Source organism: Candoia aspera, chromosome 4 (assembly GCF_035149785.1).
Source record: "Candoia aspera isolate rCanAsp1 chromosome 4, rCanAsp1.hap2, whole genome shotgun sequence".
Classification (NCBI taxonomy): domain Eukaryota; kingdom Metazoa; phylum Chordata; class Lepidosauria; order Squamata; family Boidae; genus Candoia; species Candoia aspera.
The window spans coordinates 105,620,133-105,647,068 of record NC_086156.1 but is presented as its reverse complement, the minus strand read 5'-3'; the positions used below and the strand labels follow the sequence as shown (position 1 = coordinate 105,647,068).

The 26,936-nt window shown below is 43.2% G+C and overlaps 4 protein-coding genes across 6 annotated transcripts in view; 1 reads left to right on the top strand and 3 right to left on the bottom strand.

Annotated features, from left to right (window-relative positions):
• The window catches only part of LOC134495821 (protein KHNYN-like), a 239,956-nt gene extending 236,370 nt beyond the window's left edge, over positions 1-3,586 (bottom strand). The window contains exons 1-2 of one of the 3 annotated variants that reach the window (XM_063301478.1): positions 3,293-3,586; positions 1,320-1,574 (exon numbers count right to left, since the gene is read on the bottom strand). In XM_063301478.1, the coding sequence (XP_063157548.1) occupies positions 1,320-1,574; positions 3,293-3,343 (306 nt within the window). In that variant the 5' untranslated portion in view covers positions 3,344-3,586. Of the gene's footprint in view, positions 1-1,319; positions 1,575-2,969; positions 3,107-3,292 lie in introns of those variants that run through there. The other 2 variants (XM_063301480.1, XM_063301481.1) reach the window with 2 other exon arrangements.
• A 6,264-nt stretch (positions 3,587-9,850) lies between these two features.
• Positions 9,851-18,174, bottom strand: SDR39U1 (short chain dehydrogenase/reductase family 39U member 1). Its single transcript, XM_063301475.1, has 6 exons — positions 18,051-18,174; positions 16,462-16,568; positions 14,433-14,515; positions 12,128-12,249; positions 10,922-11,065; positions 9,851-10,480 (listed from the first exon to the last, which is right to left on the bottom strand). Exons 1-6 carry the CDS (start codon positions 18,064-18,066, stop codon positions 10,065-10,067), a joined length of 888 nt encoding a protein of 295 aa, XP_063157545.1. The 5' UTR covers positions 18,067-18,174; the 3' UTR covers positions 9,851-10,064.
• Positions 18,175-18,313: 139 nt separating this feature from the next.
• On the top strand, positions 18,314-24,004 carry EMC4 (ER membrane protein complex subunit 4). Its single transcript, XM_063301476.1, has 6 exons — positions 18,314-18,430; positions 20,859-20,950; positions 21,049-21,163; positions 21,274-21,427; positions 22,476-22,636; positions 22,958-24,004. Exons 2-6 carry the CDS (start codon positions 20,865-20,867, stop codon positions 22,991-22,993), a joined length of 552 nt encoding a protein of 183 aa, XP_063157546.1. The 5' UTR covers positions 18,314-18,430; positions 20,859-20,864; the 3' UTR covers positions 22,994-24,004.
• SLC12A6 (solute carrier family 12 member 6) overlaps positions 23,985-26,936 on the bottom strand; it is a 34,584-nt gene continuing 31,632 nt past the window's right edge. Inside the window, exons 22-25 of the mRNA XM_063301473.1 lie at positions 26,809-26,916; positions 26,525-26,709; positions 25,562-25,695; positions 23,985-25,473 (exon numbers count right to left, since the gene is read on the bottom strand). Of these exons, the coding sequence (XP_063157543.1) occupies positions 25,382-25,473; positions 25,562-25,695; positions 26,525-26,709; positions 26,809-26,916 (519 nt within the window). The 3' untranslated portion in view covers positions 23,985-25,381. The remainder of the gene's footprint in view (positions 25,474-25,561; positions 25,696-26,524; positions 26,710-26,808; positions 26,917-26,936) is intronic.

Below are 26,936 nucleotides of genomic sequence, written 5' to 3'. Positions count from 1 at the left end.
AACAGTCCCTGCACTGTGCAAGGGGTCCCAGGAACCCTTGCATAGGCCAATTTTTGTGCACACTGGACTGCACAGAATTACACAGTATAGTGTTACGTAAACCAGGAACTGCCTATGTTTTTACAGTAAAGACAAGGGAAATGGTGTAATTAAGGAAATACAGTAAATCAAATTCAGGGCACTGGGAATTCTACTTTTTCCATAAATTGCCCACCAGCAGTTTTGCACTCTTTTTCTGCACTGGAAAAATAAAATGAAAATCATTCAATCTGAAGGCAGACACCATTGGTGGAGTAGATGAGAAAATATGCTAAATTTTGAGGGTACAATTCTCTCCACCATGACCTAAGATGAAATTCCATGGAGCTAAATGAGATTTATTTCTAAGTAAGCCAGTATAGGATGCACTGTTAATTAGGCTGGAGAATCATTCCACCTTGGGATTAAACATTCCTCCCCAGAGTTGGAGGAAAAAACACCAATCAGTGTTATACCACAATGTGGTAGGCTTCTCCATTCCAGCATGGGATGGTGCTTAGAGATCTGACTCTAGAGAGGACATTCACCATGGTGAGAACAGAACAGAGCACCTACTAGCTGCCTCTCTAAAAATACAAAGGATAAATTGGAGAGGGGTATAGAGGGGACTGCTGTTGAACCCTCAACATTTAACTCAGGGACTTCAGAAAGGCCAAAGAGAACATCGCAATTCCTGGCACCTTCCTAGGCCTGTTCATGCAGTTGCCAACAATCCAGAAGTGGCTTGCCATTGCCTTCTTCGAAAATGTCTTTTTCCCTTTTTTGAGATCAGCCTTGAAAGGCTTAACACACCTTTTCTGAGATCTTGTGACTGCTGTTCTGTTGCTATTTTGCTCTGCTGGGTAAGGTGGAGGCCTTAAGGTGGAATCTCCTTCAAGTCAGCCTCAATTCATGGTGGCTTCAAGGGCGAGGCCATGTCATTCTCTTGGCAAAGCCGCTTGCCATTGCCTTCTTCCAGGTTGTTTTTTTCAACATCCCAAACTGGTTTACAGACCTAAGATTTCCCGGTAGTATCCAAAACGCTTACCCAGCTTAGCTTTTCAGATGACCACTGCTAGCTAAGTGACAGAAGTTAGGAAAAAAACCCAAGTAAGGCCTTGGAGAATTGCTTCTAGTTAGACTGGTTAAGCAAAGCAATTTCTTCTTGTAAAGTAACATTTATAGATGCCTCCATATCTCCAGACGGCCTGGAGACTTGGTTTCATAATGGCAAACAACAGCAGAACATGATAACTGCTCTATAGGAATTAATCTGGATTGAGGATCAGAGTTTGTCTGACCTTTGCCCGGTGAAGGTTCTCTTGGCTTCCCTGTAGCTGCAACCAGATCTTTCTTGCTCCTTCAAGGTCTGATCCCAGCACCCCCAGGACATTCAGCTCCACCCGAAAGAGGCGCTCAATTTGGGGACGGTGTTGCATCAACATCTCCTGAGCCTCCTCGGGCACCGCAAATTCGTCCAGGGTCCTGTTGTTCAGCATGACGGGAGCTCGTGTCTGCCAGCTGGTGATGACACAGGCTGCTATGTGGCTAATAAGCTGCAGGGGGGAAAAAAAACAGGCTGATAAAAGGGCTGTGAGCGTTAGAGATTAACATGAAGTGAAAATAAGGGAGCAAAAGCAGGCAAAGTGGGGCTTCTTAATGCTTTTCAATCCCATGATGATGATGATGATGATGATGATGATGATGATATAGTGATGATCATGATGATGCCATTCTAGATCACATGACTGGAAAAAAGAGGGAGAGGGGCTTATAATGGAGGAGGTGGCAACATTCAGGGCTGCTGACCAACTGCCCCCTCCCATAAAGATGCATTTTGCTCTGCAAGCCCCCAGCTGGATCCAGACTGTTTTCAAACTCCAGCTTCTGCAATGATAAGATGCTCATGTGAAATAAGTCTGCACTTATTATAAAATTAGCCCTGGGGAGTTAGAAAACCTTCAACGGTGCTGATCTGCAACCCTTATTTGCATGCCATAGTGTAGGACAGACAAATGAGAAAGAAAATAGCAGTCAAATTGGGGATCTTTCCTACATGCATAGTCTAAGCCCATTATCTAAATGTTTGGCTTGAAGAAATAAGTTAGGTTTCTATTCCTGAAGCCTACTGACCTATAAGTAGGTCATAATGCTGGTCTCACTTTCCAGGAAGAGGAAAAAAAAAAAGGGTTGACTTCGAAGACAAATATAGTAATCATAATATCAAGACATGGAAAAGGATACAGACATAAAGGCATTGACAGCACCAGTGTGATATAATCCTTAAAGCACAGGATCAGGTTTAAAGCTCCCATGGGAGATTTGAGCCAATCATTTTCTCCCATCCCAACCTCTCTCTCACGTTTGTTTTTTAAGATTAAAAACACATCAGATTTATATCCTGCTTTTCCTCCAGGAGATCCAGGGACAGGCAGGCTCTGCGCCTCAATCAAAGGATCAGTGCACGTAAAAGAAGCCCAGATGTAAACACCAAAAACCATTCTGAGCCCCCTTCAATTTATTGTGGCAGAATGTTCCACAGACAAGAGCTGGGTGTACCCCACTATATTGCTTACAAACACTGAGATGAGTTGAGGACTCCTAAGGGCCAGGAAATGCAAATATGACACTTCCACGCGAAGGGGATCTCTCTCTGTTTTCACACTGACTCTTGAGTTAAAAAGTGAAAGGAAAAGAAACGCAACGTTTTATGAGTGTTTCCACGGGAGGACATAAGGCAAATATCCTAAAACAAAGTCACCAGCCCTAACAGGAATCTCTCACCGGAGAGGGACCCGCGTCACGAAACAGCTCAAAAGGAAGGACTCAAACGAAGAGACAGAGGAACCACCCGAGGATCCGACACAATCTCTTTCCGTCCAAACAAGTATCGGCTAAAGGTGTGTCCCCCTTTGCGCCGAAGGGAGACATTTCCCTCTCCCCCCACCAACCTGACCGAAGAGTCCTGCTACGCTCCCAAACTTGCGCCCGCGTCGACCATACAGCTCTCCTTTCGCCCGCCAGTGCCCGCGGAGCCTCGCCACCCCACCGCGACGCAGCGCGAGCGAGGGGGGATAGAGAGGGCAGCCCCCCGCGCGTAATCCAACCCCGGACCAGCTCCTGCGTCACCGCCCCGGTGGCCTGGGGGGCTGCCCAAGCGCCCCCTCCCGCCAGCCCCACACGCCCCCTTTCCCCCTCTGCAGCGAAACGGGGGAGACCCCGAAGCAGACCCGCGCCCCGCTCATCCGCGCTGCGCGCTCCGCCGTGCGCCTACCCACTGGAGCCGCCGAGGGACCCCCAACACTGCCGAGGGACACGTCTCCATCCATTCCCATCTCTTCCTCCGCGCTGGCTTTCGTGGGGGGGGCGCACTTTTCTCTCCCCTCTAGGATAAGCCAAAACTCAACCTTTTCGCTCAAGTTTCGGCTTCCATTTTAGAGCCAAGCGGAAACACCCGACTTGTGCAGCGCCGGAGTTTCCCAGTTGGGCGGCGCGTCTTGGGGAAAGAAGGTAGACGTTCACTTCGCAGCTTCCTGTGCAGCGGTAACTTCCTGCCCTGGCGAGGAAGCAGCGATTTCTGCCCATGGGCAGAGTGCCGTGTGCGCTCACCCTCCCTCCCACCTTCCCTCGGCGCGTTGCATGGTTTTTCTCGGTGTCTATACATCTGGCTGGGTTTAGACAATTACACAACGGCCTGAATCGGATTAGCTGATGCAGTCTCAACACGTGCAAACATGGATTGTAAAGGGTTTGTGGCGGGGCGGGGAGTTACTATGTAACGCCAAACCAATCCTTTCAGATCGCTTGTGCTTCAATTATTCTGCGACTCTGGAAAAAAGGTGAATTCAGTAATAAATCTGTGTGTGTGAACAAAGTCTGTATGTGGAATATGCACAGCAGCCACAAATACATTGTGCATAGGATTAGGTCACAAAGACACAAACTCGAATGTGTGAATATATTGTCTGCATGATAGATTGTCCCTGTGGGTAGTTTATTCCTGTTTCAGTCTATGCAGGGAGGCAGCAAATTAAAAAAAAAAACTTCAAAAAGGACCTCAGGACTGCCAACGTGTGCCTGATCATGCACAGAGTGCCCTCGCAGCAACCTCCAGGGTCTAGTCTCCATGGTCCTCAGGCTGTTGCCAACACCACATGCCAGGAACAGACTCAGCCTGGCCTCAGTTTCCTGTTTGCAAACCATTAAACATTTTCCACAATGCCCTGGAGAGAAACTGGTTCAGAGCATAATGGGAAATTTTAACCCACAAACAGCTAAAATAATTACACTCCACCAGACCAAACAAGCGTGAGATGGCTGAAGACTTCAGCCCCCCTCCTGTCTCCATCACGTCACTGTCTTGTTCTGACGACCTGAGAAACCCCCTGAAAAAACAAAAATCCCCAAGAATCAGAAAGGATGCCGGCTCCTGCAGGAAAAGGTTACAGTGCAAAATGCCCCGCTCTGGTTCCAATCAACCATGTCCTAATCCAGAGTGTTGCATTTAATTTCCCATCCACCCTCCTTGCCATTCTTCATTGCTACTGGGTACCTTCAGTTTGTGTCATTTGGGGGTTCCCCCCTAGACTTCTGCTCCCCCTTCAAACCTCCCCCCAGCTTATTAATGCCTCCCACTGACAGAGATATTTTACTATTTTGGCACATGAGCAAGATTAGAAATGGGAATTTTGTTTCAAAAATTAGCAACTGTGATTCAAAAAAACGGACCAGCATGTGAGAAGGCTGCAAGAGTGGGACTGTTTTGATGTGTTCATCTTTTTCCTCCCCAAATACATGTTTTTGCCCTACAGCCCTAGAGCAATCTGGGGAAATTTCAGGTTGCAAAATTGAGTGAGGAATCAATAAGCCTACCAAGTGTCTCTTAACTCTTTCCTGCATCATACTTTTCAGACTTTTTCCTTTAAGATCAAAGGAAATGGGGGCACTAGCCTTTCCACTGATCTCATGCTGTTGTTGCATAGTCTCCGCCTTAAAAATACCTTTTAAGTTTGATGCTTGAATCCACCTCTCCACTGAAATCGAAGGGGCACCTGGAAAACAAAATATGTTATTTATAAGGATTGGCTAAATCTTTAAACTAAAAGACCTATAAAAGGAAGCCCTCGTGCGGCCACCCATCCAAAGCAACTTTGAAAGTGGATTAAAACCGACAGGCCAAGAGAATGACTTAGAAAAGGATATTTCACTGGATCTACAAAAGAAACTGGCTGAGGTTTTACAATTTAAAAGGAAAATACAAATGACAAACCAAGACAGTGACCTAGATAATTTTTTCCTATGGGATTTACAAAAGAGGCTTGTTAAAGCCTTGAAGAACTCTGTGTGATGGGACAAAAAAGAAATGAAGATAAATCAAATCCTACGACAATGTTTGAATGAACTAAAGATCAAGACTGTTAGACGTAAAAGGAAGGAATATAAAGTTGGTTTATTTGATCAAGGTTAAAACAAGATATGTTGTTACTTCTGGCAACCCTTTATGGGCATTCTGCTGATACCAGGACTGAAAAGATGATGTTTTATAGACTTGCTTATAGATAAGAGATGGGATCTGGGATGAAGAGATAAATGTTTGTAACCTTAGAGTGGGTGAAGAGTCACTAAATTTCTTTATACTTGTGATGAAGGTTGCAAGTAATTTCTTTACATATTTCTTTTCTCTTTCATTATTATATTTTCTTTTCTCTTTTTTTCCCTTGCACTTTTTACTTCTTCTATTTTCTTTTAAGTTCAGTTTGTATTAGATTTTATTATTATAATAAAAATTATTAGTAAAAATTATACACAGAGAGAGAAAAAACAACTCTGAAGTTACAGTTGGCAGAGAAGGCAATGGACAAGATGCTAAGGACCGAGAACTGCTACGCCAATGTAAAACTTCTTCTGCAGTCATTGCATTGGCTGCCAACTGCTTCCATGTCTGATCCAAGTGTTGATTTTGACCTATAACTCTCCAGAGAATCCGTTCTGCCCGTGAGCACTTGTTGAGAGGGACACTGAGGGTCCCATCACCATGAGAATGCAAAGGGACCTAGACCAAAAGCAATTCTTTCCACTGTCCACGGAGGGTGACCTTGGGCACATTCCCTGTTAGTCCTCCCACAGCTCTTAAGGCTATGCTATTTTCACAGGAATTGGAGAATTCATTGTGTTTGGTTGTTTGGATGACTGGGATGCCTCTAAATTCCTAAATGAATTAAATTTGACTTGGTTGGTGTTAGTTTGCTTTTAGAACTTGAGAAGAAACTGATTTGAGCTGGGCACTAGAAAAATACTGGTGAAGAATAATACATACTAAATAAGTAAGCCAACAAAATATCTGGGCAGTGATTCATTTCTGGGCTAGGACAAAGCCCCAGAAGCTATTTTGGCAAAGGAAGGACAATACAATGCTGGTATGCTTGCAGAGGAAAGGAAGTTCAAGAGATCAAAATACCTTCCATTTATCTTACAATAAACTTCATCAGCCTCTGTATATTTTGGAGGCCTTTACATTTTTCTCCCAGACTTCTGTCCCATCTTTCCTTTAGGATCTCAGAGTGCCCAAATTCATAGTCCTCCAGTTTTATCCTCTCAACCCTGTAAGGTAGGTTGGCCTGAGAAATGGCAAGCTTCCATAGCTGAGGACAGAGTTGAACCTAAACCATAAGATCACAGTCCAGCATCCTAACCACTACCCCATGTTGGTTCTCCAGGCCAGGAACTGCTAGTAAGCAGCACTGCAACTGCAACCTGCATTTTGTACACCCTTAGAGTCACAAATATATCTTTATTTTACCAATTTATTGTACGATATGCAAATTAGAAGAGCTGAGGCTAGAAGATGCTGCTTCACAACCTCCTTCTGCAGAATAGCCAACCACAGGAAGCCTGGCTCACCATGATCTGGCTTTCTAGATGTTGGTCAAGACAAAAATCTTGCGGAGGGCTTTTAATTACAATTAACAAAGCCATCAAAGTGTTAGCTGACGTTGGGATACTGTTTTAATTTAATTATTTTATTGTTTCACTGTTTTATAAATAAGGAAACAAAGACCGTTTGCAAACGAACAGATCCCATGGCACCCATTCTTGTTAAATTCACTCTGTTCACCAAGTCCTCTTCTTGTGTCACCCTATTTATACTGCCCCTGGCAGTGAAGAAATATGGGGACCACATTTTTTAAAGGAACATCCTTTGTTCCTACTCTCTCCCCCAAAACACTAAAGTTTGTAAATACTGTTCTTAAGTACTCTATTCTGCTTTGGGATTTTCTTTTTTTGGGGGGTGGGGGGGAGATTGGCAGGTATTCCTTCTAACTACATCTCCTTTGTAGTTTGATTCTCCTTTGCGGTTTGATTCTTCAAAGTTTAATATTAATTTCCCCAACCATGGGACAGAAGCACACCGAAAAATAAAAATCTGATGCTTTGCAATTGAACAATTCAACCATATACGTATTTGTTTAGAAATCTCCCTGTATTCAGGGGGATTCTTCCCACCCTACAACTGTATCCTATTAAGATTTTATTGTAGCAAAACTGTGCCCATTTTCTCAAATGTGTGACGGAATATTACCGTTAGTTAAAGGGAAGAGACGGAGGCAAAGGATAAAGAGTGTCAAGAAAACATGCAGAACAAGACAGCCAACATACCTTGAGTTCTTTCTGATTCTTTTGCACAAACTCTAAATGGCTGTAAGAGGAGAAAAATGTTCTCCTGCCCGTGGCAGTTTTGGGGGAGAATGTCATCATCCTAGCTCTGCAGAAGGATTTCGTTTCAGTTTTCAGTGAAATGAATTAAATGTTGCTCATAGGACCCTCTCCATTATTTCAGAACTTCCTCCTGCTGTGTTAAGAAATACAACGGGGTAGCAATTCTTGGGAAGACTTCGGGGGTCACCCCCAAAGCTTTTGCAGCCTGAAGGTGGGCTCGGGGAACTCAGTTTGTGCACCTCAATTTAAACTGCTCAGCTCCCCCTCGCACACAAAATATATTTCCACCATCAAACGCATACAGAGAGCGATCCCCTGCCACCCCTCCCCGGTTATCTTCTGGCCACTCTATTCCTTCCATTGCTATCTACACCTGCCTTAGCCTTTGATTTGCTCCCTGCTACGACTTGTCTTGCCGTACCTCTTCTATTTTACTGACTACCCCAGTTCTCTCCTTGGTCCTTCTCCCCCACTGATCTGCTGCCGCTTCTAAGCCTCCCTCCCACTGCATGGCAGCAGCAGAGACAGAACTAAGAGTAAAGCGAACAAAATGCTGGCTTTGCAATCGCTGCCCTATCTACTTTTAAATTGTTTGGGTCCTTAGGGCCAGAGGACCACATTAATTCCTAACATAGCTTCTTTTAGGAACATTTGTCTGGTCTCTAAATGCCTGAATAATTTTCCTCCAGCAATTATCCCACCTCAGACACATTAAGTGAAGATGCTGGGAAAGGCAGAAGGAAAGAGAAGACAACCAGCAGCCAGGCGGAGGGACTCAGTTACTGAGGCAATGGGTGCACCATTGGAAGACATCAAGGACCAGGTTAGGGGCAGATTGTCATGGAGAAAATCTGTCTATGTGGTTGCTAAGAGTCGACACTGATTTCATAACACATAATCAATCAATCATAATCAGTTTGATCTTTCAGTTATACTTGATTTCAGATGTTTGACAATATTTATCAGAAACATGCAATAGCCATAGGATCGGATAGGTGACTTGCAATGCCACTTACCATTTAATACTTACATCTGGGATTTCTTTTCTGCTGTGACTACATATCCCTCCTCCAAGTGACTGCAAGTAAATACCGTCTCCAAAGCTTTCTTATTTAGCAGCTCAATTACAAATAATTATATTTCTTTTTAAACTAAAGGTGGCAGCAGCTGGGTGACCTTGATCTGGTTTTGGAAGCTAAGAAGCTCCCTTCTTAGCTGTAGGTGGACCATCAGAAAATAATTCCAGAAAGCACTCTGCTTCTTTATTACTACTAAGAAAACTGCATGAGTATGTCCAGAAGGTGACCAGAAATTGATCCCAACTCAAAACAGACTTCACTGTTAACAAAAATCTTTGAAAAAGGTAACATAAACCAGACAAGTATACCCAAGAGATCTTGAGCATACAAGGAGGTTACATTATTTTTCTCACAGACAAGCCAGGAGCACTGATTTGCTTAACCATGGTTTACTGAAAAATCCCACAAAGCTAAAAGCAAACAAACCACATTATGACATCTCATATTGGGCAAATTCATCACTGTTGGTCTGTAGCCCAAGAAGACTGGGGTGGAAGAGAACATAAGTCAAGAGCAGACCCGTAGCCTGGGGAAAGGATCAGACTCAGAACCTGTTGAGCCAAGTAAGCTCATGGGGTGGAGGTTTTCCAGCCAGTTCCCCCACCCGCCCCGAAAAGCCACTGCATCCTTGCTTTCTTTCCCCTTCCATTTCTAACTGACCGTTCCATGGCCATTGCACATAATTGTCTTCATTTCAGCTGTTTTAAGGGAACACAGCATGAAGTTTTGTTTTCTTTATAAATGGAGTCCTTTGCATCTCAAAATTTTGGTTCCAGTTCTGCCTGCTCTTTTCACCAAACCTGACTACTAAAAGGATGGATGGTCCCCGTAATGGTTCTACCTTTAGAGGCTTCCTTGAAACTCAAAGGTTCACCCAACATGGGAATCCACCACTGGCATTCTCGTTCAAAGACCAGTGTGTTGTTTCACAGCTATTATAACATTTTGCTGCCAATCCAAATAATCACATCCTGGGGAAGCAGACCTGCTAAATGAAAAGACAACAAATCTACCACCCAAGGGAGGAACCACAGTAATCTTCTTGCAGTGCTGTTTCCACCATGAGGCAGATTTTATTCTTCTGAAACAAGCCAATCCTTTTTAACAGAGCAACTTCTTGACTTTGAGACTTCAGTTCTCAAACAAAATATGGAATTACAAATCAACGTACTTACAAGACAGAGTGCGTGCCTAACCTGCTACTGCTAGACAAAATGGAAATATGTTACATGCAGACTCACACTTCTCAAATCAAGCTAGAATGTCCTGGAGAGCAGAGGAAAGATCAGGGAATAAAAAAGAGTAGGCACTCTCTAGAGTCCTCTTGGGGATCACACACTGCCCTTCAAGCAGCATGATGCTCCGCTCAGAGCCAAAAATGGCTCTCACCACAAAACCCGGCAGAGGCAGGAAGGCAGGTCGTCTGAGTGCCGACCCCATGGCTTGGGCAAAGTCCCTGTTCGTAGTTCCAACTGCAGAAGGTGAAACCCCATTGAAGACGCCACTAAGGCCCTGTTGCTCCAGCGCATGAGTCACAATTCCTGCCAAATCTACCACATGGATCCATGGAAAAGGCTGGTGTCCAGAAGCAATGGGGCCTCCCAGTCCAAGGCGGAAAGGCCACAACATCTGGCCAATGGCACCACCATCTCTGCCCAGCACGACACCTTGAAGCAAACAGAGGCACAGTTACATAGTTACAAAGTGCATTTCACAGAGGCTTCCCTTACACACTGGCCTAAGGGACAGTTCTCTGAAGAAGCCACAATGGAACAGGCCTGCATAACACACCAAACTGGAAAACATGGGTTCAGTGACATGATACACCCCAAACAAGCTACATTATGGCTTAACATGTATGTGACCCCAGCCACATATTGTTCCATTTTTGCAATAACTGGAAAGATGTGTGTTTGGTATTATTCCTCAATCAGAGGAAACAAAGCCAAGAACATTTGTGACCAAAAGCCACAAGAATGAGGTGCTCACTGAGATTTGAATCTGAAGCCTCCTACTTTTCATGTAATCTACAACAAGTGTCTTCAAAGCAGAAGTTTGGAATCTGCTATCTACAAAGAAATGTCCCCACATTCCACATCCTGCCTTACCAGATCTCACTACCACTTGGCGAGTGGCATCACCAGGGATTTTAGCTGCTTCCTCCCAAGAGGTCACCAAGCGAGAGAAGAAATCAAAGTCTCCACCTGGACTTTCTTCAGTGTATTTGGTGATGTGGCTGGGCTGGTAATATCCTGGAGGGGATATTATACAGTGATTTATTATGGGACTGTACTCCATGCAAATATTTTTATAGCTTTTATGGCAACTACCCGTCTTTTAGATCTGAACCTTAGAATGTATCTACCAAACATTTTTGAGAAATACTTTTCCCTAAAAAGCTGTAGAAATTACTATCCAGTTAGCTTGAATATATACAATTGACTCTTTTTGAGGTTTTCCCAAACTCATCTTGGCTTGATCACTATTCAGCTAGTTTCATACCTTTCCTTTAGGTTTATCCAATATATTCTTTTTTTTTTTATCAGGGATTGGGAACCTTTAGCCCTCCAGATGTTGGTGGACAACAATTCATAGCAGCCCCAACATGGATGGCCCTTAGTGCAGAATATGGGACTGGAGTTCATGAACATCTGTAGGATCATAGGTACCCCTATCCTATTTACTCCTCTTTTAATTCCTCTAACATAGCTCACACATTGAAAGCTTGTTTGTTTAATCATATTTTGTTGAACGAACCATTGTTGATTGGTTTTGAACACCCTATAGCCCAAACCATGGCTTAAACCACAATGGCAGAATTCACTAAGCCACCACCTACTCCCCCTTCAAACCACTTTAGCAAAGTTGTGGCTTTTCTACCTCACTGGCGCTCTTCACTCCCAGCTGCCATGCCTTTGCAAGCTACAACAATCCCTGATTAGCCCCAAGGGGAAAAAAAATCATCCATTTAAAGCAAACCCTAATATATTAAGGCTACTCAGCAATATTCTGCCACCAGAACCTTCACCCTGACTAGTCAGAATGTTTACGAACATCCTATAGAATCATAGCAATAAGACCAAGGATTTTAAGACTCCTTATGTAGGAGTCAGACGTAATTTTGTCTGTTGCTATATAAGCCAAACTGGGTGCTCAACATGTGGAAGTACTTACACAGGTTTTTTTAGAAGGCGTTCCCACCAAGGCTGAGGGACGGCATTCAGTTCCCCAAACTCTATTCCTATAACTTATACTCACTACTTACTTACAGTCAAATGGATAGCAAAGTTACACTATAGCTTTGAGGTTAATACCTACGCCGGTGACAAGGACCCAGGCACGAGGTGGGTATTCAGTAGCTGCGATGGCTTTCGCCAAGGACTTTGTGGTCTCTACTCGGCTGGAAATCACTTCCTGGCGGAAGGAATCATTCCACCTGCAAAAGCCCCCAAAGACATCAGTCTTTGAAATACAGTTTTCTCCCTCCACTAATGTTGCCTGTGTTTTCACAATCTTAAGACCAGTCTGCCGAGTATTCCACCCAGAAAGCCGTGTGTCTAGCACAGCCACTGTCTGTATGCATTGCACGGCATCCAAGAACTTGCTTCTTCCAGAAATCAAGAGCTTCATCTCTATGCATAGAATTGCAGGAAGGAAGGAAGCGCCTTGCTCCCCTGCAGGCAAATTATGACCCATCAAGCTGGATATAGACACTCTGACTGATTACAGAGGCCCTGATAAACATCCTATTGTGCATCTTTTGACAGGGCAATGACATTTGGCTTGAGGGCTGAATCTTTCCTGCAATATGCAAGATCCTTTTTTTCTTTCCAACCCAATGGAATACTGGAAAGAAATTTTGAAGTAGGACTCTGGGTCCTGTCTGTATTTCCGTAGGCAGGGAAACAGAACAGAGTGGGACCACATTGGGTGTGGTGGGAGCAGCTGGCAAAAGAAAAAAAAATTGAAAATGGCTGGATCAGGTCAGGAGCTGCACATAAGGCTCCACATCCAGATGCATTTAACTATTGCCTCTGGAATGCTCCATCCTTACACTGCAGATAAAAAAAATCCCCCCAAATTCCTCTAGTGCATCTGTAGTGGCAATGTGGAAGACCATTGTATTTCAAGGAGCTTAAGTGATGTATTTTGATTTCTCCTTCATATTAAGAAAATTACAGAAGTTTAGAATTCATTCTGAGTTATGTTTAACCTGTTCGTTTTTCACTCTTTCTTGAAAAGGTGGGGGGAAGAGAAAACCCCAAGACTGTTTATGTTAGCACTAGTTTATCCATAGTGCTTCCCAGGCTCTTGGATTATGTCATAACCAGGTGCCCAGACCCTGGGAACTCTCTAGTCAAGGTCAGATCCTGCAGTCTCGGTACCATGGAAGGAGGGTCACGAAGTTTTAGGGCCAGACTTTGATTAACACCTTAGGATTGCCTCTTTAGTTGGGAGCTTGGCCACAGACCCTGGTATGGGGTGCTGTGTGCAAAATTGGCTTGGGGAGCTTTTGCACAGACTTAGGGCTGAGTACTCTGGAAATTGACCTGCCCTGGGGTATATTTGCTGTTGTTATTGAGGGACTCCTGAAATCTGATGGAAGATTGAGTATCATCTTGCTTGGTATGTTATGCTTTTCATGTTATGTTTTCTTGTGTTTCTGTTTAACCTGCCTCAATTGTGTTTCTGTTTAGATCTGTTTGCTTGAGTTAATATAAAGCTTAAAATCTCTTTACTCACTGGTATGCTTATTGTCTCTGGATCTAAAAGAACCAATTGTTTGGGCTGATCACTGCCTGGACACTTGGCAGAACAGCATCCCTAAGGGAGAAGCAGTTGGGCAGCAGCTCAGAACTCTGTTGACTGCTCCTTCTACCAACTTTCCTTTCTCCTGGTCCTGTGGCCCAGAACAGACAATATGTAGTCCACCCTGTGCATCCCGGTGCAGATACACCCACGCCCAGATGCAACAAGTGAGGAAAGCAGAATTGTGCAGACACAATGCATGACAAAGAATGCAGGTGCCTCTTATAACCACAGCTGGTAAAGAATTCCAGCAGCCAGGCTCTGCCTATTTTCCTTACTATTTATATTCTTATCCATGATCCAACCTTCCATACTGAACTAAGTTCTTCAAGACACCTTCAGTTGATAAACCCACCTAAGCCTTACCAAGGGGGTACACAACCTGAAGCCTCAGGGCTTAATGTGGCTCCTCAAATGTTGAGTGTAGGCATGTAAAGTCCCTCCCCATGAAGCCACTGAACTTCAGTTGTTAAGTTGAAAGAAGGAAAAATTATTAAAAATACGGAGGGAAATCATGGTAAATGTTCTCAACTTTTTAATCAAACCAAACCAAATGTAGTTCTTTTCTGGGCTCAGAAATTCCCATCTCCACATTCTCTCATTCTGAAAGAAGATCCTGGAAAACTGTCTGTGGCTCCAGTTCTAGGCCTCCTATAATTACTCTGGGGCTGAGACTCCATACTGCAAAGCCATTTGTTAATTCTGCTTAGCATCCCTACTTCTAAACACAACTGAGGAAACAGAGGGTGAATCTGCATACATCGTATCAATGTCCTGCAACTGACCTTGTCCAAAATTATTGAGACTGACCTCTGAAGAGGATTGAGGACATTTGCTCCAGCCAGGTTGACCACTCCTTCACAGGGGGGGAGACCTAAGCGGGAAAGTTCATCCTAGAAATGAAAACACAAATTCAGGTTTGGTCTGGTTGTTTCTTCTTTCAAATACGCTTTGTTATACCACCTTAATTAACCGAAGAAAAAGTTGGCGTACATGCAACAGTATTAGCAATACCTTGAACATCAAATCAATTATTGCTGCTGCTGTTATTAAGGGAATGAAGGAGTAAAAAGTCTAGAAAAATTATATTATGAACAGAACAATTTTCCAAAAGTTGACCATATTGTTCAAAAGTCTGTCTAGTCCCTTTGCAAAAAAACCCAAATCTAATCTGAATTTGACAAACAAACACATATCAACAAACCATTGCTACAAATGAGATGTAATTTCTTTTTCTAGGCTTGTATAATAATTACTTTAGCTAATTCACCATGCTTAAGTCTAGTTTTCTACCATATCCCAACTACTCAGGACAGAGCTAAAAAGAAGACAGGCAGCTTTAACAGGTTTCGAATGAATGAATGAATAACTTGATTGATTAGTCAAATGACCATATCAGAAAGTTGGGCATCAGCCACTATAAGATATAAAATATAAAATATGATACCATAAAACAGCTAAAATACAGTAAAATTAGATAAAATATACTATGGTGAGATAAAATACAATAAAATACAGTAGGGTAAAATAGAGATAAAATTGTAAGATAAAAATGCAAGATAAAATAGAACAAGTAATAAAATACAGAAACAATGTGAGATGTCTCAATTGATTCAGGCCTTAATACGGTAATAATAGGGCAGACCATAAGTTAACATTCTAACCCATGAATTGCAGCCCAGACATCAAGGTAACTCTGGTCAACTTTAACCAAAGTTAAAGATAAGAGGCATCTCAAACATACAAGCATTTTTGTTGTTGTATTTAGCTAATTTTCAGGTGACAGAAATCGATGATCTCACATTACTTAAAGGAACTCTCTACTGGTTTACAACTGTTAATTGATAAAGGCATCTGTTATCTATTTTACATGACATCTGCACAGCCACCCTGTTGTGTCTTGCCCTCCTTCCCCCCTGCACTGCAATTTAAATCCCACATCAGTCTTGCCGCTCCATTGCATCTGGTGAAGTGAGCTGTACTGTAGTTCATAAAGCTTACGCTTTAATAACATTTGTTAGACTAAAGAGGTATTTTTAGACTCCTTCTGATTTCTGCCTACCATAGACTAACTCGGTTCTCTTCCTATGATATTTCAGAGGCTGTATTATTAACTATTCATTTCAACTACAAATGGCTCATGCTCTCCCCACCACTCAACCTTCCTGTCCTCATCCACAGCAAATTGCCTTGTGTGAGATGGGCGGCCATATAAATGTGAGAAATAAATAAATAAATAAATAAAATCAGCACTCAAGGAAGCCATTCTGCTTTATTGTCATTGAATCCTAGCATTCAATGGGAGCTTTTTCTAGCAAGCAGAGAAATGGTAGGCCTCTATACTTCTTCCTGACAAAGTGCACAAGAATATCCCTTGGTACTCTCTTAATTTTGCAAATTACGTGTTGATTCTATACACTTTGTCAATTTCTGCCTCCATATTATCTTCATCCTATTCAAAAAAGTTTGTTAAAACTTGAACGATCTTTCTCTGGTGTCTTCTCCAGGATCCTCTGGAATTGCTCTAAGTCTCAAACAAAATTCTTTTTCTCTCAATTCTAGTAATGCCAGATTGTCTAAGTCCTTTTCCATCTCTCTGTTTAATATTTGTTTTACTTTCTAAGATTTCCACTGTCATTAATTTGTTTAAATTCTCCTGTAAGTTGCCCTATACATTCTTCGATTTTTTTTGTAACATCTTCTTTCATCTCCTATTTCATCTTTACAAACCTTTCTTCCATTCTCACTTCAAAAAAAATTAAATTGAAACCACCTAAACTGAAACACATTTATATGTATTCTTCTAAGTTCCAGCTTGTTCTAAGCCCCTGCCCCTTACCCAGGTAAACCGGTTCTTTCCAGGGTGACGAGAAATAAGGGTGACTTCATGGCCTCGGTTCTTCAGCACCTGGCTTAAGTTTCGGCCAATAAATCCGGTCCCCCCACCTAAATCAGAATCAAGAAGTGATGGGGAGATGATGGAATGAGACAGTCAACAAGCGCAACTCTGTTGAGAAATACTTTGTTAAGTTTATATCCTACCCTTTCTCCAGGAGCTTGTAGTGGCTTACTCAGGGACCCCCTTTCAATTTAGCCCCACCACTCCACCCATTGAGACTGGCCATGCTGGGAGAAGGCGCACCCTTAGATAATACTGAAAATTCCAATCTCTCCTCCCCAGCTTTCATCTCCTCAAATCAATATGACTATGTATGATCCTCTTGTCTTCAGAGTTCTCATGAAGACCGTTTGTTTTCTAAAATCTGAATATTCCTTTCAATAAACTCAAACAGCTTCCCTTCCTTATGACAAATGTCTCCCTTAAAACCCAACAAAGCAAACAAAAAATTGGGGAAAATTGCTTGGGGTCATTCACAAAAAAGGAAAGAAAGTGTTCTGTTGGGAGGAGAGGTATACCTATACAGGGGTTGGTTTTATTTTATTTATTTCCATTTTTCCCCTGAAGGAAGCATTCCTAAGTTTAAAATGATTGTATGATTGAGGCTAACCACGAGTAACATCTAAAGTTACAGAGCCAGCTATAGGTTTCTTTGTCACACCTGCACATGCCTCAGACAATATGATTCTGTTTGAGGCCTGAGCAGCAGGATAGGGGGAGATTCCTGCCTGGAAGAGAAGAGCAGAAAATGGGAATTTTAACAGCTTTGCATTCTCACAGAGGAAGGAAGGGAAAAGCCAGCAGACAATGCACTACTGGAGAGCCAGTTTGGTGGTGTGGTTAAGCATCAGGCTAGAAAACAGACTAGACCCTGCATTCTAGTCCTGCCTTAGGCATGAAGCCAGCTGGGTGACCTTGGGCCAGTTCCTTTCTCTCAGCCCTAGGAAGGAGACAATGGCAATCCATTTCTGAAAAAACTTGCCAAGAAAACTGCAGGCAGTTGCCAGGAGTCAACACAGACTCAAAGGTGCAAAGCAAAAAAAGCATTACTGGTGGAAAACTCCTGTCTTTCTTCTGCAAAGAAAAGGTTAAAAAAGAACCCTCCCCCCCCTTTCTCTTTAAGGCAGCATCCAGTCCTTCCTCCGCACCCATCCAGGGAGGTAGGCTGGGCTGAGAGAGCGCAGCTGTTCCAAGTCAACCAGGGAGGTCCTATGGCGGAAGGTCCACCTGAACCCGGATTAACCCCAGCGGGTCTGCCCAGTCCTCATCCAACACCTTAATAGGGCACACTTGAGAAAGCTGAAGGAGAGACCAAGCTCACCCTTCTCGACCCCTATTCCTCAAAGAGGAATCTCACGTTCACCGTTTGCACGTATCTCTCTCTTGACCGCAGTTCAGTGTGGAGCTAATCCAGCCAAGAACTGCACCCTCATTGCAATTGCAAAGAAGAAGAAAAATAATAAGAGCAACCCTGCAGCAAGGAAAACAGCCATTCCTCCCGTTGCAAACGGGGCTTTGCCGCCGCTTACCGATTAACACTCTCATGGTTCTAGCAAGTCCAGGCGCATGCGCAGAAGGCAGGTCTCCCTCCGAACCAGAGAGACGAGGAGGAATGAGGCATAGACCAGCCTTCCGGTGGAACAGGCCAGGCGGAGATGAATTGAGAAGGCAAAGGGGGTCCCTCTCGCTTTAATTCTCTCTGGAGAAACTCTTCAGCGAGAGAAGCTGGAGCAGAGGGGGACCCCTGAAGAGTTCAGAGGCCGCCGTGACTATTGTTTCCCTCGGCCCCAGAAGTAAACAGAGGGACGCACGCGGCGGACTCGTGACCTCGCCGGAAGTAGCGAGTGTGGCAGAGAGCCAAACAGGAAGTTACGAAACACCGGAGCGATCTGCTGAAGCATTTTGAGCCGTGAGTGTGAGCGGGGCGCTTTATTTCGGGGGATTGCGGCGTGAAGGTAGACTACAACTCCCAGGCTTCCCGGCCTTGTTAGGGTTGGGTTGTGACTTAGAAGAGAGAGAATTTGCCTCCTGACTTCGCGTTCCTTAATCATGTCTCTCAAAAGGCTGCAGCTGCTGCTTCTCCCATACAGCCTTCCTCCTCTTGGCACCCTTCAGGGACTACAAGTCCCAGGCTTCCCAGCCAGGACGACTACAGATAATGGCTAGGGATTCTGGCCGCTGTAGTCCCCGAGGCTCCATAGAGCTTGAGGTTGGGGGAAGGGGATTTATGGCCCCGCATTACAGTTATAGGACGATGGTCTGCGCTTCTGGGGGTCTCCCCCACCCCAAATTGGGAAGGGAGCGTCCAGGTATATTCTTTGAAACAAACATATAGAAACTGTAAGGAAATGCCGTTGGGACAGAAAAGCTGAATGAAATAAAAAAGGAGCTGTTGGGAGTCAGGCAGCGTACCAATTTAATAATAAATCAATAAATGTAAAAATACAGGAATATTTCTGGCAAGAGACTAAAAAGAAGCTTGACTGAATCCATGACCATGTCACTGAGGCCAGGAAATATAATAAACAGGTGTCAAAATTATTGATTTGTTATATATTTCTTGAATAGTTAACCTCTAGAACATGGTTGAAATTTATAAAGAAACAAGTGATAGATTGCAGACATTGGGAATAGGGTGTTATCTACATTATAATCTATTCTGTGAATGCATACATGACAAACAGCTTGATATATTTTATATTCTGAGAAGGAGAACATTATCTCAGATAATCTAAGATTGCCTGTTCAGTATGAAAAATGAGTTATTAAGTAAATATTGGATTAGAAGTACAAAAAAAAGGATCTATGCAGAAGCCATTTCACCATTTGCAATGAACAATTCCCTTTTACGATTGTCCTAAACTTGGCAAGCTGTTGTTTTATGAGCTTTAATGTAGACCAGATTACATAAATGCTATTTTATGGACATAGTTTGGAAAAAGTTTAATATTATTTTTGCATATATTTGAAGCCAATTTAGTGGCCTGCTAGAACGCCTAAAATGGAGCAGAGCTTATAACACAGCAGAGAAGCTGGCACAGAAAAAGAATATTATCTTAAAATAGCTTCAGTGAGCATACCAGAGAAACCCAGGTTATTGATCTTACACATTTAGCCCTCCCAAGCATAAAGAATTACATGCTTAAATAGATTAGGTTAAGATAAGTAAAAGAATTCTTACTGACTGTATTGTTGCTTCTGTTACATCCATCTTGGTGGAAAAGATCTTTTTTCTTTCTAAATACTTAGTTTGCCCTAAACCCTCAGCCTATAGCTGCCAAGAGCTGTATGGAAGAAAGGGGGCAGAATCCTTCATCAAGGCCCGAGCACATGGCCCTGATGAATGGAGAGCAGAGCAGCATGCTTGCTTCTCCCTGGGTGGAAGAAGGAGGAAGTGGGAGTGGCAACAAACAGCTTCCTCAGAGTTGCATTGTGGGACAACTCAATTTTCATGCTAATTTACATGGTAATGAGGTATGCTGGATTTGCCAGGACTTCCAATAATATTAACCTCTCATATATTAATACTTTAGCAGATAAAAGTCATTCTGCTTCAGATAATGATTTAGAGATAGGTATCCTATGTCCAAGACTTCAAGAGGTACATTTCCAGCATAATACAGTGTACTTCAAAAATTATAAATATATCTGGTAAATGATAAGCAAATGGTTTCCCTAAAAAAACAGAGTTGTTTTTTTTTTTAAATAGACCCATGATCCACAGCATATTATGCTGATTGTATCCTGGAGATAAATTCAAGTGGATGCCTAATGGTATAGATCTGTGGAAGAGGAGCAGGGAAAGGAGTTATGGGGAAAATGAATTATATTTGAAAGAGGTTGGTGGAGAGCAAGAATTGGATATCATAGGACAGTAATAGGAAGATGCTAGAATAGTTATAGGAAGCATCAAAAGTTGCCATGTTGATGGGGGGAGATTAAGGTGCCAAATGAAGTATTCTGGAAGGCATCAGAGCTATTGTACGAGTAGGGAAGGGTGGATACTTGTGTGCTTAGGGAAAATTTTGGTGACACTGCTTTACACGAGAATGCCTTTGAATTATCAGATGCAAAAGCTGCTAGATGATCTGTGGTAATCATGGAGTTTGAAACCAAAAGCTTCCTAGGTTTGGTTCCCAGCTTCCATTGCAATGTTATTTGCAACAACCTTGGCTAGAGTTATTGTGGCAGCTGGAAACAGAATGGAAGCAGTGGTGCAACAGGAAGCTTGTGATTTCTTCAGGATCATGGGACATGTGACCAGAAGGGTTAGGCTGCTCATTGCTTTATTATCTAAGTGAGGATCTTATTTAGAATGTGCATTACCTCTTTTACAGGCAGTGATGAGCACTGGAGGGGGATTGGTGACCAATCGCGGACGACGTTTCAAATGGGCCATTGAGTTGAGTGGTCCAGGCAGTGGTGGTAGGTAAGTACCTAGGAAGAGACCTATATGTCTCCCCATAAAAGCAATCCATAAACGGTGGGTATGTGCATTTGAATGAGGAATCTCCTTTCCTTTGCCAGAGGCCGAAGTGACCGTGGTAGCAGCCAAGGAGACACCCTCTACCCCATAGGCTATTCAGATAAGCAGGTTCCTGACACAAGTGTTCAGGAGACAGATCGCATCCTGGTTGAAAAGGTAGTGTGCTGGAAAGTTGGTGAGCTGGGTGAAAAGATGGCTAATAGAAATGTGGAGCCAGGCTATGTAGACTTTTATTGAATTCTTTTTTCCCTCCTTAAATGTTTTAGCGCTGCTGGGATATCGCCCTCGGTCCCTTGAAGCAAATCCCTATGAACTTATTCATCATGTACATGGCAGGGAATACAATCTCTATCTTCCCCACCATGATGGTCTGTATGATGGCCTGGAGGCCCATCCAAGCACTAATGTCCATCTCTGCCAGTAAGTGTCTTTGTATAACCACCCAAAGCGTTATTTTATCCCTCTGTCTCCATTTTCTATTTTGTGGGGCTGTGATTCCAATTAGAAAAAAAAAAATAGTACACTCTTGGCTGTGTTCCAAAGTGCAGTTTGAACAATTTCAAAAATATGATACATGCAAGTCGTGTTTTTTTTTAAGGGAATACTGGAAATCTATAGAATGGGCAGTTTACAGATGTTGGTATAAGTAAGTAAATGTTGTACCATAGGTTATGCTAAACCATAGCAGTCCAGGAACTGTAATGCAAATGAAGAATATTTGCTAGCTGGATTTGTTCTAGAGGCTTATAAGGAAAAGATGTCGTTTATCGCTTGGTGCGGAGCAGTCCCTCTGATTAAGATCCATATCCAGATTTGTGCTGGGCTTCAGGGTTGCCATTAGGATAGTGTGTGGCATATGTTGCCGTTAGCACCATTTTGGTAATAACCTAAAACTAATAAGCAAAATAAAATGGAATGTTGATTTGTGCACCACATTTGAAAAATCAGACTCTCCAGAGACCTTATCAATCAGCTAAAGGATAGGACGTAGTGTGCCCGAACTGTATTTTGGGGGAAAAATTGGTACATCTATCATTTCCCCCCAATATTATGTATAAATTTGGAGGGTTGATAAATACTCAGCGTTAAACGAATTGTTGATTAGTAGAGGGTAATACCATGTACCTATTAACTTCCCTCAGTGGCAGGAATCCTTGCTTGGATTCACTGTTTGCAAATCGGTTAAATCCCCAGTGATAAGAATTCAAAGCTAGTAAGGCTGACTTTATGTCATCCCACTCCTTGCTAAATTATGGAAGATTTATATTGGCATTTTAGTAACATACTCCCAGATCTCTTTGTTAACCTAGTTTTTGGAAGGATTATTCAGTTTGTAGACTGCACTTTTCTTGAATGGCAAACCCTAGCCCCAAACAAGCTTTCATATCCAGCGCTGTCAGCCGGTGGGCTTGTGTAGTATTTCATAGACCCTGGTGTTCCCTTAACTTCTTTTCCCCCGTCCCTGCAGCCTTCAAGCTACTTGAAAGTTCAAGTCAGAAGTTTCTTCAGGGACTGGTATATTTAATTGGCAACCTGTTAGGATTGGCCTTGGCTGTTTACAAGTGCCAGTCAATGGGGCTACTGCCAACTCATGCTTCTGACTGGCTGGCTTTTATTGAACCACCTGAGGTGAGTGTGAAGAGTATGAGGAACTCCCCCCACACCCCTTCCCTGGATCATCTCTTAGCTATCATATACCTGTCTGTCTGAGGAAAAGCTGGGGGTGGGGAAGGTGGTACACAGGACAAATTTCTTGGATCAAAGTTGCCACGTCCCTTTTTGCACTCTTAACTTCACAAAGGGCAGTATTAGATGATGGGACAATTTACAAGAGCCCAGACCATAGCGTTTTTATATTCCCGTGCTTAGTCTCCATTTAGGACCCTAAAGTAAGGGTAGCTTAATTTTAAAAAATTGCGAAACTCATATTATTTTCTGTCTTCTGTCTAGCGCATGGAGTATACAGGTGGGGGTCTAATCTTATGACCAGACCCATTTCCAGGAACCGACTGCTGCTTTCGGTGTCTACCTTGCTATTGTGAAATGCTCTTCATTGCTGCTGGCTCCCTCATAACGCTGCTGGATTTTAAGTGCATGTTGCTACATTGTGAAGCAGAGGAGGAGCATTTACAGAACAGTATCCAGAACGAGGAAGGACTGATGTGCTTTGGGGGGGTTGAAGCAAAGGACTTGCCCTGGTAAATTGCCCCTCTGTTAAAAGTAGAATAAAAACGTTAACTTTTAAGTGTGTGTTTATTGTTTCATTGGAGTTCTACCATCAGAGAATCCATTTTTCTATAACATGGACGTAATTGTAGAAGTAGCACACAACGTTGCAAGTAGAAGACCCAGCTTACATACTCGGCACCTGATTTAAAAATTATGAAGAAACAGGCGATCCAGGAAGGCATCTGTAGCAGCGCCAAAGTCAAAGCTAACAGTTCCGGGCTAAATGCACACACAGCCTGATTGGATGTAAGGCTAATTCATATGTAATGCTAACCCTCGACAAGATTTTGATCTTACTATTCTAAAGCCTGAAAAGGGTATGGGCATGTGTCTGATGATTTCTTGTGGGAGAGATGGAGTTTAAGTATTTTATAGCTCCTAATTGTTTATCCTCTGTGCATGAAAACCAATAGAAGGTATGTCAAAAGCTTCATGGAGAACAAACATCAACCCAAATATTCATGTATATAGTCTGATTCTTAAGCCACCGATAGGAATTTACTGGGACAAAAGATCAGCTTGGTCTACAAGTGCCTGTTCACATTAATCTCAGTCATGTTTGTATGAACTAGGGCACTGAATTTAGGTTCTCTTATCAAAATGTTTAAATACGTAAAGTGTAAGCATATAACGGTCCTTTTTAATTTAACCGCTTTTTATAAATGATACCAAGGCCGTCAAGTGATTGAATGTTACGCGAATGCGTGAGCTCTGGAAGTGGAACCACTTATGCACAACTACTAAAATAAAAATTGTATATAAAATGTTTATTCTTTACATAATTCAAGAAGCAAAAAAAAAAATCACACTCCCCAATTTGATGTGATGTAAACAAGGTTGCATCCTGAATAAATTAAGAAGTCTCAGCCAAAATAAGAGGTGAAAAACTCTGAAATTCTCTCTTAAAAATAAAATGAGAGGCTTGAGATGTATCTTTTAAGGCGACCCCCGAGGGAGTGGTCCCTGTATACTATTCTTGAGCAAGAGCTACAAGGAGGAGACATCCATCATTGAAATTAGATAGGATGGAATAGACACAGCACCTTTCCCGAAGTTTGCTTCTGTAGAGGTGAGGAAGAACTCCATCCCAACACTCGTGAAAGTAGGCTGTCCGTCCTTGTCGCTGACATCAAAGAGGGCAACCTTGCTTGGCACAGAAGATGCGGCACTAGTTTTCTTAATCCAAGCTTGGAAGAGATGGACCTCTCCAGAAGCAAAGAGGATAATTAGGAAAATCAGAAAACCCTGTTCTTCAGGACAGAAATTCCTTTCCCCACCAGTGCATAAGAACAAAATACTATAGCTGCCTTCTGCCTAGCAATCAGTTCTACAGAATATCTATAAAAATAGGAAAAGGCAGCTCCTAGTTTCCTTGACTCAATAGAAGTGCAAAGGCCATAATGGAAAAGATCTTGCTCCATCAATATGCTAACTTGGGAATTAGCCATTCTCTCCCCTTGTTGGCAAACAGCGTATCTGATTTTCAGAATCCCACAAGGGATCATGGCTAAGCACTCTAAAAAGTGAGTTCCAACTTCCTAAATGCTCATTGTGGTCTTTCTAGATTTCAGTGGGGAGAAAAGCAAAAAGACTTTGGTGCTGACACAATGGATGGATTTCCCTTCTTCTAAGTCTCGCGACTATCTCCTTTCCCTTCTTGTTCCTCTTCATACGATAATGACATGTAACAGCTTTTCCAGCTGTGCCAAACCTGCCCCTGTTCCAGCTGATGGACCCTGTCACTCCATTCCTGCAATGGCAACAGCAACTACAGAGGAGCATCCCTGATCTTTTGCTCCTCCTCATGCTCTCCAGAGTTGTTACTTGTGATGCTGCTCCTACGTTTCTTGAGAGGGTGACAGAGCAATCTCCTACCTTTCTCTAATTTCCCCCTCTCAACAAGCTTGTGAAGATTCTAGTGTGTAGCTCTAACTTGATGGAAGCTGAATAAATTGCCAACTATCCATCCTCCAGTCATTGGGAAAAGCACCCAATTTGAAGACCCTGAATTGCCACAAGAAATGAAAGCAAATAGCTGTGGCGTTAATAGCTGATCTCCTTGGGAGAATCAAGTGGCACATGGGAACAGGTAGGAAGCAGGTATCAATCGGAACACAGTTCATCAGGAGGAAGACCTCCCAACCTCTATGAATAGATGGTGATGACCTCGCTGCCTCCGCCCCGTACAAGCAGCACACGCTCCAGCCCCTCTGTGAGGACCTCCAGGAACTCCATATCTGCAGGTGGAAAAGAGTCAAGGGAACCACACAACACGATTCTTCAGAACCACCTCCACTCCCTCTTGTGCCCAACAGGAAAGGATACAGTTTTCGTCACCTTCAGGGTTTCGTGGTGGCCCAGGCATGTTAAGGAGCACCAGCTTGGCCTCGTGGGACTTGTTGACAATAACCTCATTGAGCTTAACAGCTGTGTGCATACGTCGCACATTGGACTGATCCCTAGGTTGGAGGTAGAAAAAAGTATTAGCAAGACCCAGGATCTATGCAAATATATCCATACAGCAAGCTTTGCCAGGGTAGCCAACCTGCAGCCCAAAACTGGCTTGTGAGAAAATGAGGCACACATGGATTAGAGGGTGGGAAAAAACAAACAAAAAAACCCCACAGGCACAGATCCTTCCCAAAAGAACAGAGAATGACACGGCAGTTGCAAAAAAGCAAACTGAAGGTACTAGCAAGAACTCTGGCATATGCTGGAGATGGAGAACTTTACTTATGGGAAACAGTGGGATCTATGGTGGAAAACAAAATCAGCATTTAGGACACAGACAGAATAGTGGTAAGATCAGGCTAGGTTCTGCGTCACTTTCCAAGAAGAGTTTGGAAGCAGAATGGCGGGCAAATATTAGGAAGGGTTTAGTGAGAGCCAGTTTGGTCTAGTGGTTAAGGCGACAGGCTAGAAACGAGGAGGCTGTGAGTTCTGGTCCCGACTTAGGCATGAAAGCTGGCTGGGTGACCTTGGGCCAGTCACTCCCTCTCAGCCCAATAGCCAATCAGGCGTAGTAGGAGAGTTCTAGTCCCGCCTTAGGCATAAAGCCAGCTGGGTGACCTTGGGCCAGTCCCTCTCTCTCAGCCCAGCTCACCCCACAGGGTTGTTGTGGGGAAAATAGGAGGAGGAGGGAGTATTAGGATTGTTCCCCGCCTTGAGTTATTAATAAAAAAAAATAAAGTCGGGCTAGTAAATGAATGAATGAATGAATGAATGAATGAATGAATGAATGAATGAATGAATATGATATCAGAAGTATCCCAGGAATTGACATCTTACGGACGCATATTGAGAAGGTCTTGGAAACCCTCCAGGGTCTTTAGTTTGTGTCCACGGGAAGCCATGTATTTGTCCTTGGTCCAGGTCATGTGCACCTTCTCCTGGTAAGTCTCTGTCTCTTCATCATCATCTGAGCCAATGCTGGTCAGCCGCAACATTGAGTTCCTGTCTTTCACAAGCTGGGCCTGTACAGGCGATATCACTGATACTTTAGTGAAAAAGAAATCCAACTCTGTTGCTCTTTTAACCTATTTTCTCCCACCCCTTTTTTCAGCCCAGTTCACCTCGCGTTCTCGTTCTGTCTTAGAGAGACGCATTTGGCGCAACATCTGGGAGCGCTGCTCCATCATCAAAGTGCGTTCATATGTGTAGGCAGAGATGTCACTGTCATGCTGCAAGAGAAAAGAAGAAA

Excerpts from the sequence above, each read along its gene's own strand:
- SDR39U1 (XM_063301475.1), bottom strand. Across the intron at positions 12,250-14,432 it reads GTCCTCAATCCTCTTCAGAG|GTGGAATGATTCCTTCCGCC; the intron begins GTCAGTCTCAAT and ends GGGCTTTTGCAG. Across the intron at positions 10,481-10,921 it reads CCAAGTGGTAGTGAGATCTG|GTGTCGTGCTGGGCAGAGAT; the intron begins GTAAGGCAGGAT and ends GTTTGCTTCAAG.
- EMC4 (XM_063301476.1), top strand. The coding sequence starts at position 20,865 with ATGAGCACTGGAGGGGGATTGGTGACCAATCGCGGACGACGTTTCAAA. Across the intron at positions 21,164-21,273 it reads ATCGCATCCTGGTTGAAAAG|CGCTGCTGGGATATCGCCCT; the intron begins GTAGTGTGCTGG and ends TAAATGTTTTAG. Across the intron at positions 21,428-22,475 it reads ACTAATGTCCATCTCTGCCA|CCTTCAAGCTACTTGAAAGT; the intron begins GTAAGTGTCTTT and ends CCGTCCCTGCAG.